Below are 24,043 nucleotides of genomic sequence, written 5' to 3'. Positions count from 1 at the left end.
GTTAGTTCAGCATGGCCAAGGAAAGTGAAGCCAAATCAGATTAATGACAACACTGAACCAGGAGAGAAGCCAGTTTATCCATGGGCAGGAAGTCAGTGCTCATTCTGCATCGCCATCTGATTCAATCAGTCATTGTTGATTTAAAAAAGAATCAGTCACAGAAAACAAAATGTGATGTATATACAGTATGCAGCTTTTCAGGCTGCAGTTTGGCAACATGCAAGGCCTTAGCCAGGATTAATCCAATATGAGTCCAAATTTCCCAAATAAAATATGTACATTAATGAAAAGCAAGGTTCTACTTGTGATCTATCCTCCAGAAAATGTGATATTCATCAGTTATGCTATCTGTTATGGTTGCTACTAATGCAAAGTATGAAGTATTTACATGTAAATTGTACCAGTGTATTAATCTAATAGCCAGTTATGTCATTCTGATCCTGAAAATACCATTAATGGGTAAGTGAATACCAAACTATTCAATGATATGTTCTATAAACTTCTACCCATATGATGATCTAAATCTTGTTTCAAATCCCTCTCCAAACTTTCAGGAATATCACTGTGGTAAAGAAATGCTAAATCCTATGATTACATAGAAACTTGTACAAAAAGATTCATTAAAATATGTTACAGCAACAGTTTGGCATTGTGATAAATATGCTTATTTGTCAAATATTCAATGAGAAAATTTATCCCACTCATAACTGTTGGCTAGATATTAAACTACAGCCAGCAGCAGGTTAGCTTAGCTTAGCACAAGGACTGCACCATTGTTTAATCCAAAAAAAGAGGTGTAAAGACAAGTTGCTGTTTTATGAATGGAAGCCAACCATCCATGAATTCATCAATGCATCAATCAGAATATTATCCTATAAAAAAAAAATGACCACATTATTTCTTCTTAACTCTAGAATCACTTCTTCAGGTTGTTATAAGAGCACTCACATTCAATAGTGGCAAGAGCGATGGCAATTATTTAAAAACTTTTCACATGCAACATGCAATTACCTATATGGTTAGTACAGTGCATTGTTAGTATGTGCATGGTTTGAATGCAGTGCCAGGCTCAAGTGTCAGGTCTCTGAGCCTTTTGGAAGAGTCTTGACAATAGAGTTAACTAGAGCCTTACAATTTTCTACAAGCCACAGGTACAGCTATGAAATAATCCTTGCACTCAGTTTGTTGACATGCAGTTATTTTTATTTTTAGCAAACAGAAGCTCATGCATTTCAGACGTGCCACTTAAACACGACTCACTAAGTACCAAGCTTGTGCATGAAAAATGCCTCCACGCTATATTTCTATATAAATTCTCTTTCCACTACCACGCTGATATACACTGAATACTGTGAACACCAAACCATTTTAAGTGGCAGACAGAAAATAAAGTGAATATGCAAGTGTCTCAAATTCCCTGTCTCCTTCCTTTGATGCCAAATATGGAATGGCAGTTAAATTCTTCATGAATTGTTTGAGATTTGCTTGATGTCATTTAGGCACAAGCCAATCACTTCCCTGCCAACCACTTAGCGAAAAGTCAGCTATTTTACAAAGCCCATCTGTAGCTGTTATTATTGTGTTACATAATAGATTTCTAAACAAATACAAAACCAGTTCTGATGAGGAAAATGAACCATGGGATGTGGTCATCCTGGTCTTATCATATCCCAGAACATGTGTCCATCTTTTTTTAGATTTCTTCCTTATTTTTAAATGTGGATGTGAGTCTTCTGCCCATTAAATATTTAAGGGCATTTGCTCTCCTGAAGAAATACAGCCATTGCGGGCTTCATGAATATAAATTAAACTTTGAATTCATCTTGAGAATTTCCTCAAATAGGGCTGACGCCACAAGGATTCTTTACCCCACTCTTCTCTTCTTTTATCACATCGTTCTGATACCCACCTCCCTTCCTCTGACAAGCCTCCCTCCCCTTTCCATCAGACAATTCCCCTCATAATGAAAGAAACAGGCCTCATTTCCTCAACTTATCACATAGTAATATGACAACTGGGCCCTGACAAGACCTGGGGACATACACACTTACCTTGAGCTGTTGCAGTTGCAGGGAAACACTCCTGTTGCTGATGCCCCAAAGCCTGCAGTTATTATCAATGGACCATATTCTGCCTGACTAACATGAGCCAGTTCTGGGGTGATGGGGTAGCCTGGCAGAACACATTGCCTGTCACTGACTAACAGGGTCTCCGATGAGGCCTTTTACTTCTGCCTCTGGCTCACAACTTTTGAATTGTGTGGGCGATTTGGCGTCATTTGACTCTATTAAACTTTGGAGGGTGTTGAGAAAGAGGCTTTCCAAGAAATCTCCAGACTCAAACTTCAGCATTCATGCTTCAGGGTTCTCTAAACTACATCTTACAATGTATTACAGACAAAATGATACCCCCACTTAGTTCCATGTCCATCACTGTTGTAGTTATACAGTCTGAAATTTTGCTTTGCTTTGGTTCATTCTCACTGCTCTCATTAAACTCCTTTCCAGATGCAGCAGGCTGCTGTTTTCAGCAAAAAAGCTCTGTCACACCAACTGTCTGCTCCAAACAGCAGACAGGCAAAGTTAGCAACTAGCTGGTGATCATAGTGGTGCATTTACCAGCTACAGAGACAGGTATTTCTTTCAGGAATTGGTGGAGACCAAAACAGAGCTAAAAGGAGAGTGAATATTGGAAGCCTCCAGATGAATGCAAATTTGTGTCTTGTCTGCTGGATATCACAGTGGAAATTTGTTGCAAACTCATGGGCCAAAATAAGTTATTTGCCATTGATTGAAACTAAACATAATATATCTGTGCCTTGGGGACACGGGTATCCAGCTAGATTAGTGAAGGAGCCATGTTGCTTCCACCCCCGTAGGCTACTGTGTTCTCACCTCATCCAGATGCACCAGGAAGGTTACGTTGCTGCCCAGGTTGGCGGTGAGTTTGCCGTCTTTGGTGGTCAGCAAGAGTCCTTTAGGAGGTCTGTTGGGGCACTGCTGTTTTCTGGCCGTGTACATTTCTTTAACTCCTTTAGTGCAGTTGTTCAACACCACTTTACGGTACCTTTGGAAAAATCCAAAAAATGAAATTAAGCGTTTCTTTAATATCATCCTATTTTGTCCTTTCCTACTTTAGTCTAATTGAGTCTATACATTCCTTTAGCTTCTCAATGAATCCCCTAGATGCTATAAGATCTTGTGGTTTAGAGTCAGCAAAGTGGTGTGTCAGTACAGCTGTTGTGTCTTCCAATTGCAAAAGCAGTGTGGATGACAACTGACAACACAAGCTGTGTCAGAGGCTGAGACACCTTGCAAAGCTTAATCACAGCAGTAGGGAATAAAACACTCCCACTGTGATTAAGCTTTTCAAGGTGTTTGTCCCCTAGGAACCTCAAAACTAACACAGAAAACACATCTGGCTGGCACAAGCCAGAAAAATCCCATTCAAGTAAATGGTCTGTAAACCTACATGGTGTATTGCAGTGAGAGTAATTTTAACTTCAAGGATGTGGTAGTAGAATGTAATACTGACATAATCTCAGCTGAGCTCCATTGAGGAGTTTATGTGAGTGGTGGAAGCAGTACTCAGATCATACACTTAACGTGAAACTTTGTAACTTTAAGAAACAGCATAATCCTGCAAATAAAAAGCAGAAATTATAATATTTGAAACGACCTTGCTCAGTTCAGTACCCTCAATGGGTTTGCCAGTACAGTATGACCAATAGCTTAAAGTGGCTAATGTTAGCTAAAGTTATCGATCTTAAGCTAGATGTTGTGTTACTGACATCAGTAGTCTGAGTTCAGACTCTTTATTGTCACATGTGCAACACATATACCTTATTTTCTGTAATCATATGATATAAGATATAATATTGTGGTAGACAGGTGACAAATATGATAGTCAGATGAGGAATAGTAAAAAGTGTCAACTGCAATGTATAATACCAATAAAATAATAAGAATATTTGCTTACTTTATGGCTCTAGTCCAAGTGTGTCATTGCTACACCTTTCATGGCACAGGTAAATGTGATGATGGCTTTAGAGCAGCTGACTCCAAGAAACATTGGGAAATTACTACAAATTAACTGTGCAATTATCCTGTAATTATCTCTTGTTGAATAGTTTTGCTTTGAGTAAACATATCAGTACTCCCAAGTTACAGGTACATGTCCTGCATTCAACTTTCAAGTATTAAGAGTAAAAGTATTCATCATACAGACAGAATGTTCCAATTCAGGGTGTTAAATTACAGAGCCCCAAATTCCTGAAAGATCCTATGTTTTATCTTGTGTTGTCCATTAAAATCTAAGCAGCATTTTATTGTAGCTGGCTGAAGGGTAGCTAATTTTAAATGTATGTTTTAGAAGCTCTTTGGTAGTTCAGTGAGCCTAAGATAAGATACAATTTTTTTTTATCCCACATCAGGGAAATTAAGTTGTTACAGCCAGCCAAGCACTAAAAAATGTATATGTAAATGTATATATGTGTATGTATATGCACAATATGTACAGTTTCTAAGAAAGGTGTTGCCAATATGGATAATAAATACAGTGTTATTGCAACAGTTACAGTTACAAAAATACAGCAAATTAATTAAAAAAAAAAAATATGATTTAGAATTGGGAAAAAACAGCACCAACACAATGCTACATTACATGATGCTGGAGTTGAACAGTCTGACAGCTGTTGGGATGAAGGACCTGTGGTAGCGTTCTTTCTTACGGAGTGGATGCAACAGTCCGTTACTGAAGGATCTGCTTAAGCCTCCCCACTGTCTTATGCAGGGAGTGGGATGTGTTGTCCATGATCGATATCAGCTTGGCTAATCCTCCTCTTACCCACCTCCTCGATGTTGTAAAGAGGGCAGTCCAGGGCAGAGCTGGCTCTCCTGATGAGTTTGTTCAGTCTTTTGCTGTCCCTCTGAGAGCTTCCACAACCCCAGCAGACCACTGTGTAGAAAACTGCAGATGCCACCACAAAGCCATAAAGTTTGTAACAGTCTCCTGTGTACTCAGTCTTCTTAGGAGGTGTAGACGACTTTGGCCCCTCCTGTACAGGACATCTGTTTGTGGTTAAGGTGAGCACCAAAGTATTTGCACGAGTCCGCAATCGCAATATCCAAACCCTGGATGCTGACCATTGTAATCCGTGGCACATTCCTACAGAAATCTATCACCTTCTCCTTTGTCTTGCCAGCATTTATGTGCAGGTGATTCAGTCCACACCAGTTGACAAAGTTGGTTATGGCCTCCCTGTGTTCCAGTTTGTTCTCCTGTGATACACATCCAACGATGGCTGTGACATCGGACAACTTCTGGATGTGGCAGCTGTCAGTGTTCTGTCTGAAGACCGATGTGTAGAGGGTGGAGAGGGAAGGAGAGAGCACTGTCCCCTGCGGAGCCCCCTTGCTGCAGACTATCACATTGGACACACAGTCACGATGCTTCACATACTGTGGTCAGTTGGTGAGGTGGTTGATGGTCCACACAGTAAGCTGCCACTTTACTCTGGCTACTTTCAGCTTCACCCCGAGCAGTGATGGTTGGATTGTGTTGGAAGCACTAGAGAAGTCAAAAGCATAACTCTCATTGTGCTTCCAGTATTCTCCAGGTGAGAAAGGGATCTGTAAAGCAGGCAGATGACTGCATCCTCCACACCAATGCCTGGTCAATATGCAAACTGTGGCGGGTCCAGCTCACTGCTCACCAGGTGACGGAGATGTTCAGTATGATCCTCTCCATCCTCTTCATCAGGTGGGAGGGCAGCCAGTCAGAAGTGGCTGGGCTCCCTGGGATGCACGGTCATGATGATTAGATCTATACAGGAAGTTTTCCACAGGGCTGGAACTCTCTCCAATCTGAGGCTCATGTTGAAGATGTGCTGAATGACTCCGCAGAGCCGATCTGCACAGTCCCTGAGCGGTTTGGAGCTGATGCCATCAGGGCCAGTAACTTTCCTCACCTTCATCTTCTGAACTCCTTCCTCACTTGATTTGCTGTCGCTGCTGTGGCTTGAGATAGTTTTCAGGCTCTTCCACAACTCTCTGGCAGTTTTCCCCTGTCTCCGTGAAGCATATGAGACTGTGCTACAGGTACTCCCTCTGCAGTCTGGTTAGCGCCATTAGCTCTTCCATCTCATTAGGGAGAGATCTCATGTTCCACATAAGAAGAGATGGTATGAATGTTTTTTTTTTTTTTTTACCATCTTTTCTTCTCACGGCACTTCGTCCTAGCTCTGCATCCCCTCCTCCTTCTCCTTAATTCCTTGGGGATCTCCAGTCTTTCCACTAGGAATCAGTTTGTGTTACTCAGCGCTATCAGCTCTACATATGTAAACAATGGAGCCATGGTTAAATGTCTCTTGCAATGTTTTTTTTTAAGTGATCTAAAAAAGAGTGGATTAGTGTTTTGCCTGATCAAAGCTTTCCGTCAACTCGCCTTGATTCACATGCTCTCACTCCTCTGCTAGTTTTGGTACAGGACAAGTTATAACTTTTCGATTCTTATTAGTACATTGAATTTGGTGACCTCAAGTAAATCTCAACAAACTCTGTTGAACTCCACCCTGAGCAGGTCCAATCAACATCTCTGGGTATGCAGGGTCCTCTATAATCTGAACAAAGATGATCAAACTTTAACTGTTAAATTAATTCAGTGATGCATAAAGTACAATATTTCTCTGAAATGTAGTACTTGTGCTAAAATTCAGTAAATGTACCAATTTGCTTTCCACCAATTCTGTGTAGCTCCTCACGGACTGTATCAGAGTTTCTATTCCCACATTGTAAGCCAACATGTTTAAACCAGCAGCCGCTTCCTACCACACAGCATCTCATTCAGGTTTGCAATTCTAAATCATATTAAATCTGAGATCTGTATCTGCTCTTAAGCCTTGCTTGAGCATCCAAGAAAAAGCCACCATAACAGACACATTTGAAAGAAAAAATACACATGAATGTATATACATGATTCAGGAGTAATATGAATTCCTACTAAATAACACAGTCCTCACCCTGTACTGTTGAGGTAGTTTTGACCCTGGCTGCAGCTTCTGGAGATGGTGGAAGGATTGAACCAGAAGGCAGGCCGGCAGTTCCCGTCACCGCGCCGCTCATATCCATAATCACTGTCGGACAACAAAGCACATCCACACGGCACCTGATCAATATCAGCATGTGAGAAGGGACATATTGTCATATAGTGTGTTCCACATCCCTGACTTATCTATCTCTTTATTACTGGTGACCAGGGGCCCGTCTGGCACAGAGACGCGTCATTATTATGTATTGATTAAGGCCACTGTTGACAAATGCGCTTACAGCAGTGTGAAGCAGTGTGTGGAAACACACTGTGGAGGGGGGCTGTTGCCATACACAAGGATGACTAACTCTCGCTGCCTGCTAGTGTTTCCAATCACAACATGATTTATATGTAACAAAGCAAGGTAAGCAAGTGCCCAATCTAATAACAGTCATGACATTGATTTATCAATTAATCACCAGGCCAAAACAAATAAACAAAACCAACAAGCCAGTGACTGACTAGTCCAGTTTGATTCTGTGATTACGACAGTGTGAACTATTCATTAACAAGCTGTCAAGGCAGATTGGTTGCACAGATGCATAAGGACAAAGAGACAAAAGATTAGTTTGGTGTATTTGGGACAGAACAGCTAAAAGCATATCTTGAGAGTGAGATGGTGTGCAACCGTGTTAAAGCTATGTGTGCACACAGAATTGGGATTGTGGTTCAACGTTTTCATCATTTTAAAAAGCACGCCTCTCTCTCTTTTTTTTTTTTGCTGCTACTTTAGTCACTTGGAAACTTCTAATTATCAGAAAAAATCAATTTAAACAAAGAAACAACAGCTTCAGTGTTCTTTGATTTTTTTGGTACCAATGCTAACACAATACCTTCAGTTTTGATACCAAAATGAAACTTTTTTCAATCTTAGTTTGAGGAGGAAAAACAGCTTTTTCCACAAACACTTTTTCTTCCATTTAATAACAGATGCTCCATGTATCACTTTTTAATGCCCTAAAACAATGTCCTGGGGAATAAATGAGGGCTGGATGTGCTGCTGACATCTATACGCTTATTTGCCTCCACACCATAAGTTATATGAGAAGGCTGATAATATTCTTAGTAGTTTAAAAACAGACATATCAGCACTTGTAATGTTGAGCTAATCACACACTGTATCGCATTTGTTTAATCCTTATACAAATGACAGGGCCTCATGGTGGTGCTAAAGTGCTAATGCCATTTTTGGGCTGAAACAGCCGTGCACAATGACCTCCTGCAGACCTGCTGTGACCACAAGGGTGTCAGACAATTAACTGAGACACTGTACACAAGGGCTGGGCAGATGAATAAACTTTTGTTCGATGAGACACAGCGTGTTAATTAGTATGCTTTGGAGAAAATGCTTACTAACCTTGAAGAAAACCAGGATACCTGTTTCCCCCATTTTGAGTCTTTATGCTAAGCTAAGCTATCACGTCCTGATACTGAGCACATGAGACTGGTATCAACCTTTTCATCTAACTCTTGTGAATCTTGTTTTGTGTATACAATATAATGATAGAATTGCACCATTTGCAGCCAGGTCTCCCCCTTGTGTAGCACCACTCAAGCTAATCATCTGGCAGACAGATTCTTCACACCTCGAATGACGTTCAAGGTTTTTGAGCACTTTTCTGCACTGATGTTTTTTAAATCCTCATTTTAGAATTGTAAATATGCACCGAGTAATTTCCTGTAGAGAGAGACGGAGCAAGACAGACAGTCCGACATCAGACTCAGAGAAAGACAGAGGAAGAAAAGAAAACTAACTTTACAGTAGTTCAATGGGAAGCAATTAGCACTCACTCCCTGACCTTCTACAAACACTATTTACATAACTGCTGTACGTTTTGGCTTTTTTCACTTCTCTGTCATTACAAGATAAAAAATACAACCATTTAGGATTTGCATACAAATTGAAACTATTTACACCCCCCCCCCCCCCACACACACGCTTACACACACACACACACACGCACGCACATCGTCTCAACAGAATTACAAGCATAGCGAGCTTGCAGACAGATGTGACAGAGACAGGCATTAGGAGCAAATTGTGTACAACGATCCCAAATTTATCAGATTATTGAAAAAACGCGCAGCCAATGGAGTAAATTAATGAGACACATGAATGGCATATACAATAGATCCCCCTTAAAGGGCTTAAAATTGGCCTCCAGGATGAAAAGTGAAAATGGTGTTTGTCTGGAACTCCTCTTTTGTCCGGACTGTTCGCTTCAGTTGTTGCACTGTTAATTCATTCAGGATGACACACACTGCTGAGGGATAAATCATCCACTTTACATATTTTCTCTTTTCCTCAGAGGTGTTGCTGTTTGTTTGTTTGTTTTGTTTTGTTTAACAGATGTAACCATCTCTAGTCTGTAGTATTTCTACAAGAGCACATCCATGAAGCTACTTTTCTTCAGGATGTGTCTGTAGCCACTCTTTTTAGTAACAAATCAGATGAGATGAGAAAACCATAAGAAAAGAGCCGTATATAAAAGTAGATCTTTACAGTTCAAAACATTCTCTTCTGATCTGTGTGTTTTGTTTGCCCGTTTTGTACCAAATTAAGCTTTTAAAGCTAAAGGGCTTAAGTGAGTGAGTAAGTTGTTAGTAGCTTAAGTAGGCAGGTAGGCTAGATCAACCTGGAGACCACATTTGAGTGGACTGATGGAGCTTCTTAATGGAAGCTGGTTGGATGCACCTGAAACCAACAAATGGCTATTGGATGGTAGCTGTTTTTCTTTCTTACTTAGACAAACAAGAGGATTTGATTTAACTAGCATTAAACTGAATGACCTGCTGAGTCACATCCACATTGTTACAAACACTCACGTTTGGCAGCAAAGCACTTGCTTTGAAAGGAGTGCTTCTACATGTGTGGCAGAGTTGGAGAACAAACATTGTTGTTAATGAAGCTCTCCTTCAGCAGACAATGGCGAGAAACATAATCCCCCTCGATGATTATGAAGAAAGGAGCTATTGTGCAAAGGAACGCATCGTCTTACCATTCAAAATCATGAGCTCGGCAAATACAGGACTCAGCTGAGAGGATTCGGGAGTAGTCCTTTCCCAGCATGCAGTAGTTTCCAGGCCTGCGCTTCATATAAATTTGCTTTTGTCCCATCACACATGGCTCACCCTGTTGGCACAATAAGCATCGTAACTACAATGAGTGATATTTCTTTTTATGGCACGAACAATAACATAGTCACTGGTGCCCAGGTTGTTTTCTTACCTGGTTGTGCAGGTGCCAGGTTTGATAGTCTTCCTCTGTGCATTTCCTGCTATAAACAGACTTGTAGTCTATCTTGATGAGCTGCCATTCTGAACGGTGGCTGAAGTGTCCGAAAAAGCTGCAAAGGCAAAAGATTAAATATAAGACGATTGAAATAATGTGAATCAACACAGATTTATGATACACTGGGTCTAATTTTTTTAGCTCTGGCCATGAATTCTGTTGGTAAATATAGCATTGTACTACCCAAAGGGGTAAAGTTAAAGTCTGAAAGATTCATCCAATTTTCATTGCATTTATCATCTCATTCACCCCTTCAACTGGAACAATCTGAGAAAGAAATACTACATCACAGTATGGCTGAACTGCTGCTGAACACAAGCTTCATTTTCAGGGGTCATAAGCCAAAAAGGTTGGTAGCCATTGGTCTAAAATGTTACATTTGAAGGTGAAACCAAAAGTTAGTGCACTCAAGCTGTCACCAGTAGTCTGGCATTGCACAGGAAATCACTGAGCTGCTGCTCTATGCTGAAGCATGGTAGGTCAACATTGAATCAGGATGGTGTTCTGTAAAAGGTGATGGGTGTTTACAAAAGACAGGTTGGTTAATAATTCTAATATTTGATTTCCCAAAGTGACAAACTCACAATAAATAATAACTAAAGATGGTTTTTTGTTTGTTTGTTTGTTTGTTTGTTTAATGATTGCTGCTCATTTAGTCATGACTTTAATTCTACTGTGAAAAAGGCATGTTTTCAGGGACTTTAAGGTTTAACAATAGCAGTGGCATTAGCAAGTGATTTCCCTATGAGCAAACCCATTTGTCAGGTGACATAATATCCACAAAGGTCTGGCTAACAGCCTATATGACCCATTACCTGCCCCTCAGATATGTGGTTTAATAAATACTAAATACCGCAGAGCTTTGAATGGACACCTTCTTTAAAGGTCCCCCATCTCTCTGGCCTTTCTACTGAGAAAAAATACCACACAGGGCTGAACAGAGAAGAGAAAATACCATTCATCTTTGACTCAGCCCACAACACCCCCTGAAAGAACAGAGAAATCAACATCTCTCAACACGTCATTCATCCCTTCTTGAATTGTCACTACTTACGTCATGATTTGGTTCTCAGCCCCAGCCTCCACCAAGACTCCATCCACGAACAGAGGCACCGAGGAGAAGCTGTGTTGGGTCCACTGCCTCCCCTCGTCAAAGCTGACCCTGTGTATGTGTGTCAGAACGCATTTCCATCACAAACACAGCAACAGCGAAGGCACGGAAACAGATGCTCTCTATTAGAGCCTGGTCATATGAGGGGATTTAGGTGGGGATCAGGATGACTGGCTTGTCTCAACAGACAAGTCTCTGAGTCTCTGTGCAATTAGCTACTGTAGCTTTGGGTAAATATCAAAAAGCTGAGCATTAAAGGCATATTTAAGAAACATTCTGTCTGTTTATCAAAGCAAAGATGCACAAAACTGCTTTCAGAGCATGTCGAAAAGGAAAAGAGCAATGTCACGGGTCCTGGGTAATGTCTACACAGAGGTGAAAAAAAAACAAGACCAGAATAGAACTGTTTCATGTTCAGCTACAAAACTGGAGAGGGAGAAGGAGACAGAAAAAAAAAAGAAAAAAAAATTGGACAGCTTTCATCATTGGGGCCTGGGCTCTATTGATTCTGACAGCTTATCAACATCGGTGCAGACGTGAGAACAACTAGGAGTACCTGAGTGTGACATGGGTCGAAACACTGCCGAGGCCTGTGCTTGGAAGAAAGAAAATCCTCCCATGTTGCCTCAAAAAACATCCACTGCCTTCATTTGGATAAAAGCAAAGACTACACATGCACCTATTATGAGATTCAGACAAGGGAAGTGTTTAACTCAACAGTGGCTGGGAAAGCAATACTGTTCCTTAGTGGCTGTACAGTGGCTGTGAAGATACACAGGCTTCTCTCTATCTGTCATTTTTTTTTTTTTTTTTTCACTTCCTCTACCATCACACTTAAATTGGTTTGGAGACAAAAACCCAGCAGGCTACACTTCACTGGCTCTAAAACTAATTTCAGAATTGTTGCAAAAGCGACTGGAGAACAGATCTGGTCTCACTTGGATTAGCCTGCACTGAGGCACAGCGTAGGCAACCGATTTGGCAAGAGGAAGGCAATGTGTTAATGCTGGGGGGGTGGGGGGGGGGGGTGCTGAGAGTGCTGCCTGTTAATGATAAGTGGTTTGAAAAAAATCTCTCAGATTAAACTTTTTTCTTTCAACAACCACAAAGTGCACCACTAAATAAATCAAGTGTTCATATATAATATATATGTGCTCATTTTTTGGGACCAGAAGCATTGAATTAACCTAAAAATAGCAGTAGGAAATTGGAAAAGCAATTCAAGAGAGGGAGAGCGTCCAAAAAAGTTCTCCAAATGGACGTACCACAAATGTCTGGTTGGCACTGATGGCTGTTTGACAGCGACGAGGGCCCCTCCTTTGTCCAGAAACCACACATTGTGCTCCTCTTCAAAAATCTGAACAGAGACATGCAGACATTACTGGTACTGGGAAATCCTTTGTTTTGTTTTTGGTCTAAATGATTTTATTTTCCTCTAAATGCACACATTTTGCAAGAGTTACTTTACTCCAGAGAGAGAGCGAGAGAGAGAGAGAGAGAGAGAGAGAGAGAGAGAGAGAGAGAGAGAGAGAGTAAAAGTGTTAACATATTGTTTGAAAATACAAACAGTAAATCCAACATCTGTATAGCTTTATCCAAGTGTGTTTTCAAAAAGCAACATGAATCATGGGTGTTGCTTTAGCCTCTGACTCATATATGTAATGTATGAAGCCATCAAGTGCATATTTAATACTCTTTCACAAAGGTCCTTGTGTTAAGTCAATTGGAGAAGGACTTTTCAACCAGCTGAGAGGTATATGAATTTGCTACCCAGCTGAAGTTGATTAAATCTGGTACCTGCAGTTTTCATTTTAGTCTGCAAAACAGAAGGTTGCTGGATAGAAAAGAGCCTGCTTTTGTTTGTATCCGTCTAAAATCAAGGATGTGTTTTTTCAAAAAAAAAAAATTGTGTGAATTTCGAGTCATAAACCTTGTCCTATTGCGATGGCTTTCACACAGTAGACATTTTCACCTGATGTAAGAAAAGCACACGTGTTGCTGATGATGCTAACAATGGCTCTGCTCCAGTGTGTCAGTAAGGCATGGTAGAGTGACAGTGAGCCAGCATGCACAATACCAGGACCCTGACACTGAAGCAGCTAAATGGAATTCAGCCATCATTCATTTTATTATTTACACCATTGCTACTCCAACTGTGACATGTCAAAACGTCAGGTGAACAAGGCCTTTTGCAAACGCTGAAAACAAAGTGGGATGCGGTTTAGCATGGTTTCAGTTGGGATGTATAGCAAGACTCTAATACTTGCTGAGATACAACACATTTGGAAAACCAGTAGCTGTTATGTCAACAGTTCAAACTATTGTACAAGTGTGTCAGTTGGCCGGATCTCGGTGTGATTCGTGGTGTGAAGCTCACCTGTCTCCAGCTATTGCCAGCATCAGATGATATGAACATGCCAACGTTGTTGTATGACAGCTCTGCTCCAATATTTCCTGCAGTGGAAATGCCAAGAGAACACGTGACATAACAAAACTGCAGTGAGATGACACAAATAAAGGGCCATATGTGTTTTAAATACATGCTGCCAATCACACCACGTCTCTGATTAATTTATTCCTCTGGCTTGATTCCCAGATCAGCTTGCTGTCTCTCGATTCATGTGAATAATACAGAGAAGACCTTAGGTTAATTCCTATGGATGCCTGCATCATTCAGGCAGCATAATATGAAATGTGGAGGAGGGCGGGTGCCTTCTTCGCTCTGGCAGTTTGCAGTGTTACAGCACAATGCCTCCAAAGCTTTTCCCTGTGAGTGTGCAGTGAGTGAACTAGCTTCTTTTGTTGATCTGCTCTACTATCTTGGCCACGGCTCAGTAAATAGGCATGTGTTTGATCTGGATGGTGTTTGTCATGTTGGTGAGATGATCTCTGCACCAGCTGACGTCTTAAAAGGCGCAGCGGGCAAAGTGAATCGAGGTGCCAAAGCAAAGGCTCGGCCAGCAATACACACACACAAAGACACACTGTGCAAGCATGGCAGCAGTGATGTATGTTTATTCACCATTCACACACACCAAAGACAAAACAGACACATCCAAAGACAAACACACACTCACGTATGAACGTATACACTCACACACAACAAAAAGGCAGACTTTTTCTGCTGACAGCGCCACTGGTGCTAAAACATCTATTTTGTTTTAAATCATCTCTTTCTCTGCTTCAACTCTTTCACATGCTCTTTCCCTTGCAGGTGCAAAGACACTGCTCGACACAAACTGGCTCCTGCTCCCACACATACACACAATTGGCTGGGTGACGTGTCATCAAAACAGCTGGACATGTGATTGATAGCACGTGTGCCCGTGGAGGAGGCAAAGACCCTGCAGTGTGCATGTCCAGTGTAGCTTGAAGACAGACGCTTAAGTTAGCGGGCATCGGAGGGGTCACATTGGTGACGCATGAACTAGTCTGGTGGCTGACTGAGAGGATCACAGTACAACTCTTCCCCCAAAATACCTTGCTTTCATCATTTGAAATGAAAATTTTTACTTCAATGTTGCAAGATGAGGCAGATGAGGGATTTTGTTCAAAAAAAAGAAAGGTTTAATGGACAGTCATTTAGTAAAACTGATGTGACTATGCACAGTCTTTTGTCCTACCTGTGGCAACTATTATCCCTGGTGCAGAGCTCTTAGTGGAGATTGTTCCTGACAAGTAAGGGTTCTCTGACATTTGCAACTGGAGATGGAGTGAACAGAAAGGCTGCAGAGGAAGGAAGAGGAAAAAACATGTTAAATTAAAGGGAAAAGAAACAGGTCGACACAGATCTTAAAATACTGCATATTTAGATGGAAAACTATAATTAATTGAACCAGGAATTCTTCATGAAGAGCACTCATCACTTTTCCTATGTTGTAATATATTTTAATGGATCATATTAAAGTAAAGATGATAAAAATAATCTTACTTTCACACAGCTGCATTTTGCAATTGACAGAGATTATAATTTTGAAAATGATATGATCAGAACAAAATTGCAGCACAACAACAAAACCATCCAAAAACAAGCCAGATTCATAGTCTCCCAAAGAGAAGCAACTGTGCCTTCACAAGTTTTACTAATTGCATTTAATCTGTCATTAAAACAAAGGGTGATGGAATTTGCATTAAGGTATGAAGCCAAGTCTCCAGGGCATGCACACAACAGAAGACAATTACATTTGTTAACAGAGCAAAAAGAAAAAAAAAAAAAAAAAAAAGGATCCGCTTTCATCTTTGCAGTAGACAGTGTGTCAGTGGTGTAAGGACATCAAGAGCAGTGGGACTGAACAGGGTAATCAAAAGGAATCTACGGCAGTAATTAAAATGTCACATGAATGCACAATCACAGGGAACCTGTAAGCCACACCACACGGCCCTGAAATCACCTCTTAAACAGCATGAAGTCCCCCTAATGTCTCAAACATGATTCCTCCTAACAGTCATCCTGTTCGTTGTAGTTGCAGGGAGGCTGTCTAATGAGGAACAAGACACCATGGATCTGCCAGTGTAGCACTTTATCTGCCTCATTTTTGAAGCACAATTTGCAATTTCCGCAGTGTTTATCATTAATAAACTCCTATACAAAACACTAATATTAGGTTTTGCCACAGTATGACTCCATTGCAATGATTGGCAAAAGTGAACTATTCTAAATTGTATTAGTGTTGTAATTTTATTGTATATCAGCTTGTTTCTGCAATGCAGCTTTTTATGTTTTCAGGAGAAAGGAGGAACGTTGCATCGCCAGTTAAGTGCCACTTTCTAATAAGGAACCATACATAAAAGGTTTACTACTGTAATGGCTTTATTAATGGCCAATAAACAATTTACTAATGTTTTCTAGATCAGATAGAAGCCATTAAGAAACAACAAACATGAAACAACATTCCATTTGCCAAGATGTGAAAAATGTAAAATAATCCAGATCAGCAGTTGTGAATATTAATTATTGGTAAATGAGTGGATTTTTATCCACAAGCCCCACGATTTTCAAAAAGCCAGTGGTACAACAGTCTACTGAAGGATCCTTTGTTCTGGTTTGGGTTTGAAGGATCACTCTCCTCTTGTGTCATGTTTTACTTCTTGTCTTTGTGATTGTTTAGTGTCACTTGTCCGCCATTAGCCCCTCCTCGTATCCAGCGTATTAAAGTCTGTCTTTTTCCCTCAGTCCTTGTCAGTTTGTCTTTGTACCTTGTGTGTCAAGTATTCCAACCCTTCCCGGTATTTTACCAGTGTTTTTGGATGGTGGTTTTGTTTTTTCTGGACCTTGTCTGTTTCTGAACTTTTTTCTCCCTGTTGGATTTGTTTGCCTGTTTGGACTGTCTCCTCAGGTTTTGACCCTTGCCTGTCCCACCATCCAGTAAACCTTTTGTTCTTGCCTTTTTGTAATAAACCATTTGAACTACACCAGGTCGCTGGTTCGATCCCCGGGTCGGGCAGGGCCTTTCTATGTGAAGTTTGCATGTTCTTCCCGTGCATGTGTGGGTTCTCTCCGGGCACTCCGGCTTCCTCCCACAGACCAAAAACATGCTCATTAGGTTAACTGGTGACTCTAAATTGTCCTTAGGTGTGAGTGTGAGTGTGAATGGTTGTTTGTCTCTATATGTGGCCCTGCAATCGACTGGCAACCAGTTCAGGGTGTACCCCGCCTCTCGCCCGTTGACACCTGGGATAGGCTCCAGCCCCCCCGCAACCCCGAAAGGGATAGTTGGGTATAGAAGATGAATGAATGAATGAACTACACCAGCTCCACCTCTATAGTCTGCATTTGTTTCCCTATTCAATAACACAAGTGTCACAGTACAAATTGGCCAGTCATGGACCAAGAGCATGCTGGAGCATGGCATGTTTACGTCTCCTATAAAACATGACCAGAAAAGGCTTTAGAGTTATATTGATCGACAAAATCTTACCAGTATGCAGTGAATATCGTTTCCATCCAGGTCGGTAGCAGGAGCCTGCAGGAGCCTCCAGTCCCGACCTTTGTTGTAGGTGATGTAGGTCTTGACCTGGTTGTCTTGCCTCTTATTAGCAATCAACATGCCCTTAATTCCTGCCACCTGATGGACACAGACACACAACAGGTTGAATATAAACTTTACCCTCTTGATGTGAACCAGCAAGGAGCATTTTATATTTGTCCCTCTGGTTAGAGTTTACTTCATTGCAGATGAAAAAGCATACCCAGGCCTCTCATCAGAAAGGGCATTTAGTGTACTGAGGCAGCAATCTTCGTGACACAAGCTCAGTTAAATGCAAATGCAGTGCTTATCCTTTCTTGCAGTCTGGCAGACACCATCAGCAGAGTCGGCTGCATTCTTATACAGTGCTAAGTGCTATCTGTAATTATATCCTTACACGTCTCAGCAATCCAGACAGTACGAAATGAAGACCGTTGAGAAGTGACACCTTGTCTGTTTTCTCACAATCAATCTGAATCTCCCAAAACACACACATGCATAAAAACACACTCATACAGACACAAACTCTTTGTTTGTCTCTTCCAAAATCGTCCCTGCTACTTGTCTCTCAGGGATTAGACATATTCCTCAACTAAGCCAAAGCATGATATGCAATGGAAAGGACAGAGTCACTCCAAATGGTTGCCATAGTGAGGGGCTCCAGTTGGATATGTTTCCCTCCCTGAAGGGACAGGTCTGTATAAGTGGCACTAATGGGCAGTACATGTGACATTGTCACAGAAACATGGCGCTCAGGATGGATGCAGCTAACGAGGGTCCTCCTCCGTCCTTATCCAACCCGACCTGTCAATCACAGCAGTAATTTTTTACTGCCTCCGCCTCCTCTATCACATGTGCACACACAAACGCACACACATACGCACACCTCCTCACACCTGCACACAAACAAGAACCACACGTCCCAACCAGCATACATTTCTCTCTATCCATCACTCACAGCACCCACACTCTACTTTCTTGACGACAAAGTGAAGGATGCAGACATAGATGCCTATTCTACAGCACAGAAGACTCTTAGCAGTGCAGCTTTAAAGGGATACTGCGGCATTTCGAGAAATATGATACCTTTTAAAGCAGTTCTGCCATTTGCTGAATACCAACGGAGTAAAAATGAAAAAGAGAATAAAACATGGAGATCGTGCCACAGAATGTGATCAAAGACAAAGAACACGCAGCTGGTTCAGATAATCTCTGCTTCCATCAGTGTAGCATGAGTCATAGCCATAATGTAAAAATGGTAAACAGTGGACAATATTACATATAATATTTTATTTTAATAGTTTTGAGGCAAAGGACAATGCACAATCTGAACCTCTATTCAGATCTCCTACTATTGCCTCCAAAGACACATCTCTATTTGCTGAGAGTGTATTCAGCACTGGATATTGTTGACTTAGTTCTATTATAATACAATAGGAGGATCTTAAATAACATAGAAGGTAGGTGACCTGATTGACCAGCATTTACAGCACGTGGAAGATCCGTGCAATACGAATTCAGTTAACTTAGTTAGCTGTGAAGCACTGTTACCAAAACAAATTCCTATACAGTTCGTGTCCATTACAATAGAGCTGATCATTGATTGAATGATTGCTTTCAATTCGTTTGGTGTATCAGTTCTTTTTTACAATGTGCCATTGATTGGTTACAGCTTTAGACAAAACTTGTTTGGATGATTTTATTGGTCTGGGTTCAAGACACCAATATGCAAAGGGGCAAAGGGGCATTTTTTAGAATGCATTAGCCCTTATTTATTAATATCTTAACCATCCACTTAAGTCTCTGGATTTAGATTTTTTTTTATGCAACATCCTACTCAAAGCATATTTCTCCTATCCCTCTGAAATATTGTTTCCCCTCATAGAACATTAATGGGTGTACAGAGGACCCCCAAGCATTCTTGTTTGTTTGTTTCTTCTTCTTTTTTTCAGTGCTGGAACCCTAGCTGACATCTTCAATTTGCTTTTCTTAAACCAACAAGGTATTTATTTATTTATTTTTTACTGAGAGAAAACACATTTAAGAATCTTTGCCTACTTTGTTTGATAAATGACCGAAATGTTCAATGATTTTTCCGACATTTCTATTGATTGTGTAATGAATTGATGAGCAGTTTCAGTACTGCTCTGCACTGCAGCTCTATTGATAAACTTCTGTTTTCGCCACTTGGGGGTAGCACAATAAGCTGAAAACAAAGCTAAGACAAATTACTACTCTATAAAGTTGTTGCCTTTTACTTTTACATAACCTGCAGAAACAGCACCATAAACATTCATGTCATGTTTGTGTCCACCTGATGAATGAAAGTCTATCCTTTTAAATCAGTTTAGTCTCAATTAACTTCTAAAGGAAATATCTGCCTCTTTAAATATTAAAGTCTGTTATGGTCACCATCTGGTTGATAACTTTGCCTGCTGTTTGTGACTTTATCAGTTTATTTATTTATTTATTTATTTATTTGTTATTTTGTTGAAACTCAAACAATGACGGGCCACATCATGATGAGTATCAGCATCATCCAGATCATCTAATACTCTCCACTTCTTGTCTTCAGTCAGTCATTCAGAGCTGTTTGTAGCACGGCAATAGATGGATAAATGATTTTTGATGCAGTGAACCCAAGCCAATCAGGGCGATAATTGTGGGGAAGCCACCTGCTATAAACTACCTCTCAAATTAAAGGGAAGTTTAGCGGGTGATGTAGAATCCTGATGTCAACAGAAAATTAGTTTGCACAACAAAGGCTCATGATTACAGAAACTGCCCTTATCCAATCTGATTGACAATAAAATAATCTTTCTAATTTAGAAGATAATTGCGCAATTTTCAATGTGGAAGTGGCATAATTGACTTTAAGGTGGAAGATACAGAGAGAACAGAGGCCCTCTGGGAAGAAACATGACTTCCAAGCAAAAGAACAAAACAACTTTCACATGCTTTGCTGTCTCCCCTCTGGTCTGACTGGAGCTGCGTCTTCTCTCTGGAACATTAGGTCTGTGAAGTGCAGTTTGTCAGGGTCTAACAACAATAAATGGGATGACTTCCACAGCATATATCTTCCCTCGTGTAATGGCTCTGATTTATCAGAGACAGCAGTGTATCATCTGTCTTTTGTTTAGGTTGTGATCATGAACATGGTTGTGACCATGTGACAAATGTAATTAAAACACCTTATTATCTCATGCTGCATGGTGAAATGCCTTAACTGCTGCTGCATGGTAACAGCAGCTGCGCACATACTCAGACACACACACACACCACATACTGTGCAGGAAAAGTAATGGCATTGTTAATTACCACACCGCTGCCACTGCTACTGGCCAATATCTCACTTTCTTCACTCTCTCAGTCACACCTGCCAGTGTAGGAGTGATAAACTGGGTTCAACAGGGAGTGGAGAAGGAGAGAATTCTACTTTCCTGCTATGAATGCTAATGCAAACACATACAGTAGCTAGCCCAAAAGCTAACAAGGTCATTACAAGTCCAGAGGTGCATGGCAGTGAGCCCCATTAAGCATGATCTTCAAACTGTATATGTCAGCTGTCAGGAAGATGGATGACCATAGTCTGTAATGCAAACCTATCCATATAAGACAAGTAACTGCAACACAACCTATAGCAAACAACACAAACTCATCAACTGCAGTTACTTTTTGGAGCTGTTGCCAAATTATTATCATGTGGCCATGTTAACAGTAGATCAAATGACTATGGATAATGCGATAGGAGTCGCTAGCAGTATCAAATCCAAAGAGAATTATCATCCCACTCTCTAGCTCCCTCCTACAGTGTTAATCTTTCAAAAAAAACTTTTTACTCCACAATTTGTGTGTTGGCACATGCATGTGCCTTTACTCTACAATAGATCTAAGAAGTAGTGAGAAAGTAATAGTCCCTGTAACTTCCATTCTAACTGAGATTCAGTCAATGAAACCGCACTGTATGTATCTCCCCGGGGTGGACAATTTCATCAGGTGCCTACCTCATACAGGTCCAGCATCTGGTTCCCTCCGATGCCCCTAGTGGTCTTGACATTTTCCATGGCCAAGGTGAAGTAGATCCCTCTGGTGTCGGACAGGTAGAGGTTATAGGTGTCGTTCTGGTTCCACTCCTGCACAGCCGCAAATACCTGCTTCTCATCAGTGCTGACAATGTGTAAATCCTATCAGAGAGCAGGGAGAGATTAAGAGGAGTTATGACTGGAGGCGGAGAGGTGACGGATTAGAACATGCTGACCCTGTGGGACTGGTCATGAGATCAATGCTGTGGTGTGAATATAAATGGTTGACGGCATATTGTAAGGTGTAACTCACTCGGGCTCACTCATGCGTGGTACCATTACTCAAAGTATGACTAAAAAGACAGTATGCCGGTGTTTAAGGGCAAATAAACGAAAAAAAAAAGAAAAAAAAAAAAGGTGGTGACACGCCTTTCGCTCATTACGTTTTTTAACCATAAAAAATCAAATTCAAAAGTAGTAGGAATGGAAACACTTAATTAATTAATTTCTAAAAACAGATTTGTATGAGCCATAGAACATTAATAGTAAGAACACATACCTTTGGCAGGGAATATTTGGGAAGTTTGGTTTGTATAAATGAGTCTCTCTTGTAGGACACATAATAGGTGGCTCGTCCTGATGTAGGAACCTGCAACACATAAAGTACAATTACCTTCATATATTACATATTACATTTCCCGAGGCGAGCGAGGGTTTTATTTTAGCTTTGTTTTGCTTCTCGCTCATTTTCACCGTTTCCTCTCAGATCTGCTGTGATGGAGCTTTGCTGCTGAACAAATGCCGAGGACACCTTGTATCAAGGCCTCATGTGTAACCTCATCACTGACACCACATCATATTTTCTCCAATCAATTGAAGTGGTGGGTGAAAGCACACATCAATCTCTCTCTGTCTCTCTTTCTCTCTCTGTCTCTCTCTCTATCCCTCACACAGTACACACAGGGTATTTTTTATAGACTTTAGGCCATTTATAGCGATCTCCTGGCTTGCATTCAGAGGATGCTGCCCTATCTTGGTGTCAATGCACTTGGTGGTTTCAAAGTGGACTTTGGTAAATATCTCGTAGGACAATCAATAGTCTCATTATTCTTTGTCAAGAGAAATCTTTAAGTTCCCTAACCAAGCCTCATCTGCCAGTGAGGGAAAAAAAGTCATCCACAATGGTCTAGACCCTTTGCAAACACTCCAAGCTGTTAGTTGTTAGCTTATGCAGCAAGAAAACACAGGGCTGGCGGATGTTGGAGAATTGTCATTAGCCTTGTGGCCATGGACGCCAAGCACTTTATACACATACACACAAGTAGAGACACACAGAGCAAGGACAGGCTGCAGCTCTGTAACCCACTTTTCTCTCTTATCAATAATGACATGAAATTCATTAGAGGAAAACCTTCAAATCAAACTTCTGGTTCTCTGCTGAAGAGAAGTGATATAAGTATTAATGTTGTATGACAGGGCTGATTCTTTTAGTGATCTTGTAAGTGCTCTGAATGGCTCAGAAGAGAGAAAACAAGCTCTGAGAGCAGATATCACGGGCGAGCAGTGAGCACTGCAGAAAAGTCCCACATGCAATCGAGTGAAGGAGCAAGAGATCGATGGACGGGTAACCAGAGGCGGTTTGAACTTTAAGAGGAATTGGTATGATTGATTTCTTTTTTTTCCCCCCATCCTTTTCAGGATCTTTCGTCTGTGACGCATAAGTGTTCAAATGTGGAGGTGCTAGAATTGAAGGGGAGGTTTAGGTTGAGTGCTTGTGAGTTTACTTGAGAGACTTCAGAGAGGTCAAACAGGATTGAAGGTTCTTTGGAGAACAACTCTATTATAATGTGCTGCCAAGGTCAGTAAGGCTTCAGGCGAAGGACTTGCCTGTAGGTTGCTCAGGTAAGTAGGAAGCTGACAAATCCCTCTTCTCCACTGAATAAAACATTTAGTGGGATCAAAAGCTGGAAGAGCAGCATTACAACTACTACTACAACTGCTACTACTGGAAATGATGATATAAGGCAAAAATTTGTTATATTTACTACAGTATAATATCCAGAGTGTATTATCAATCTATATATATTTAATCACAGAAAAGTACAGCAAAGTACTTTAGGCACAGTAGGGTGGGTTCAGGTTTGCAAGACTTGAACAGCCTGATATCAGACTGCGTGATGCTTGGTGGACTTTGGAGGGGTGAGGATATCAGGGTTTGGAGGATTTTCTAAAAATGATAGTCACTAGTTTGTTGTAAAAAGGAAGGTTTGTGGAGGACATGGATCACCTCGTCTCTCAAGCACAAGAGTGCTGTATAATTTTAGGAGCAACTGGTTCTGAAAATAGTGAATCTTATCTGGAGATTGTTGGAGGTGGTGCCAGCTGCTGCTACTGGTTTTATAGCCACCTTTGAGAGAAGATAAATTTTGAAGAGGTGAATCAGAAAACATAACCAGATATTTTTCTTCCCAACACACAGATGCTGAAAGCACCTTTAACAGACATCAAGCACCACAGCAATTGTTGGAGGTAAATTTGAATAAAATTGGTCTCGTTATGGACTAGC

At 40.9% G+C, this 24,043-nt stretch overlaps 1 protein-coding gene across 1 annotated transcript in view; it reads right to left on the bottom strand.

The window, feature by feature from the left end:
• Positions 1-24,043, bottom strand: part of sorcs3a (sortilin related VPS10 domain containing receptor 3a) — a 200,545-nt gene that overhangs the window by 31,164 nt on the left and 145,338 nt on the right. The window contains exons 8-18 of the mRNA XM_076728201.1: positions 22,037-22,126; positions 21,460-21,639; positions 17,408-17,554; positions 15,113-15,215; positions 13,867-13,943; positions 12,755-12,846; positions 11,433-11,540; positions 10,316-10,433; positions 10,086-10,219; positions 7,019-7,132; positions 2,895-3,066 (exon numbers count right to left, since the gene is read on the bottom strand). Of these exons, the coding sequence (XP_076584316.1) occupies positions 2,895-3,066; positions 7,019-7,132; positions 10,086-10,219; positions 10,316-10,433; positions 11,433-11,540; positions 12,755-12,846; positions 13,867-13,943; positions 15,113-15,215; positions 17,408-17,554; positions 21,460-21,639; positions 22,037-22,126 (1,335 nt within the window). The remainder of the gene's footprint in view (positions 1-2,894; positions 3,067-7,018; positions 7,133-10,085; positions 10,220-10,315; positions 10,434-11,432; positions 11,541-12,754; positions 12,847-13,866; positions 13,944-15,112; positions 15,216-17,407; positions 17,555-21,459; positions 21,640-22,036; positions 22,127-24,043) is intronic.

The sequence above is a fragment of the Chaetodon auriga genome, chromosome 4 (assembly GCF_051107435.1).
Source record: "Chaetodon auriga isolate fChaAug3 chromosome 4, fChaAug3.hap1, whole genome shotgun sequence".
Taxonomy (NCBI): Eukaryota; Metazoa; Chordata; class Actinopteri; order Chaetodontiformes; family Chaetodontidae; genus Chaetodon; species Chaetodon auriga.
The sequence above is the reverse complement of the archived record's forward strand: the minus strand, read 5'-3'. Positions and strand labels throughout refer to the sequence as shown.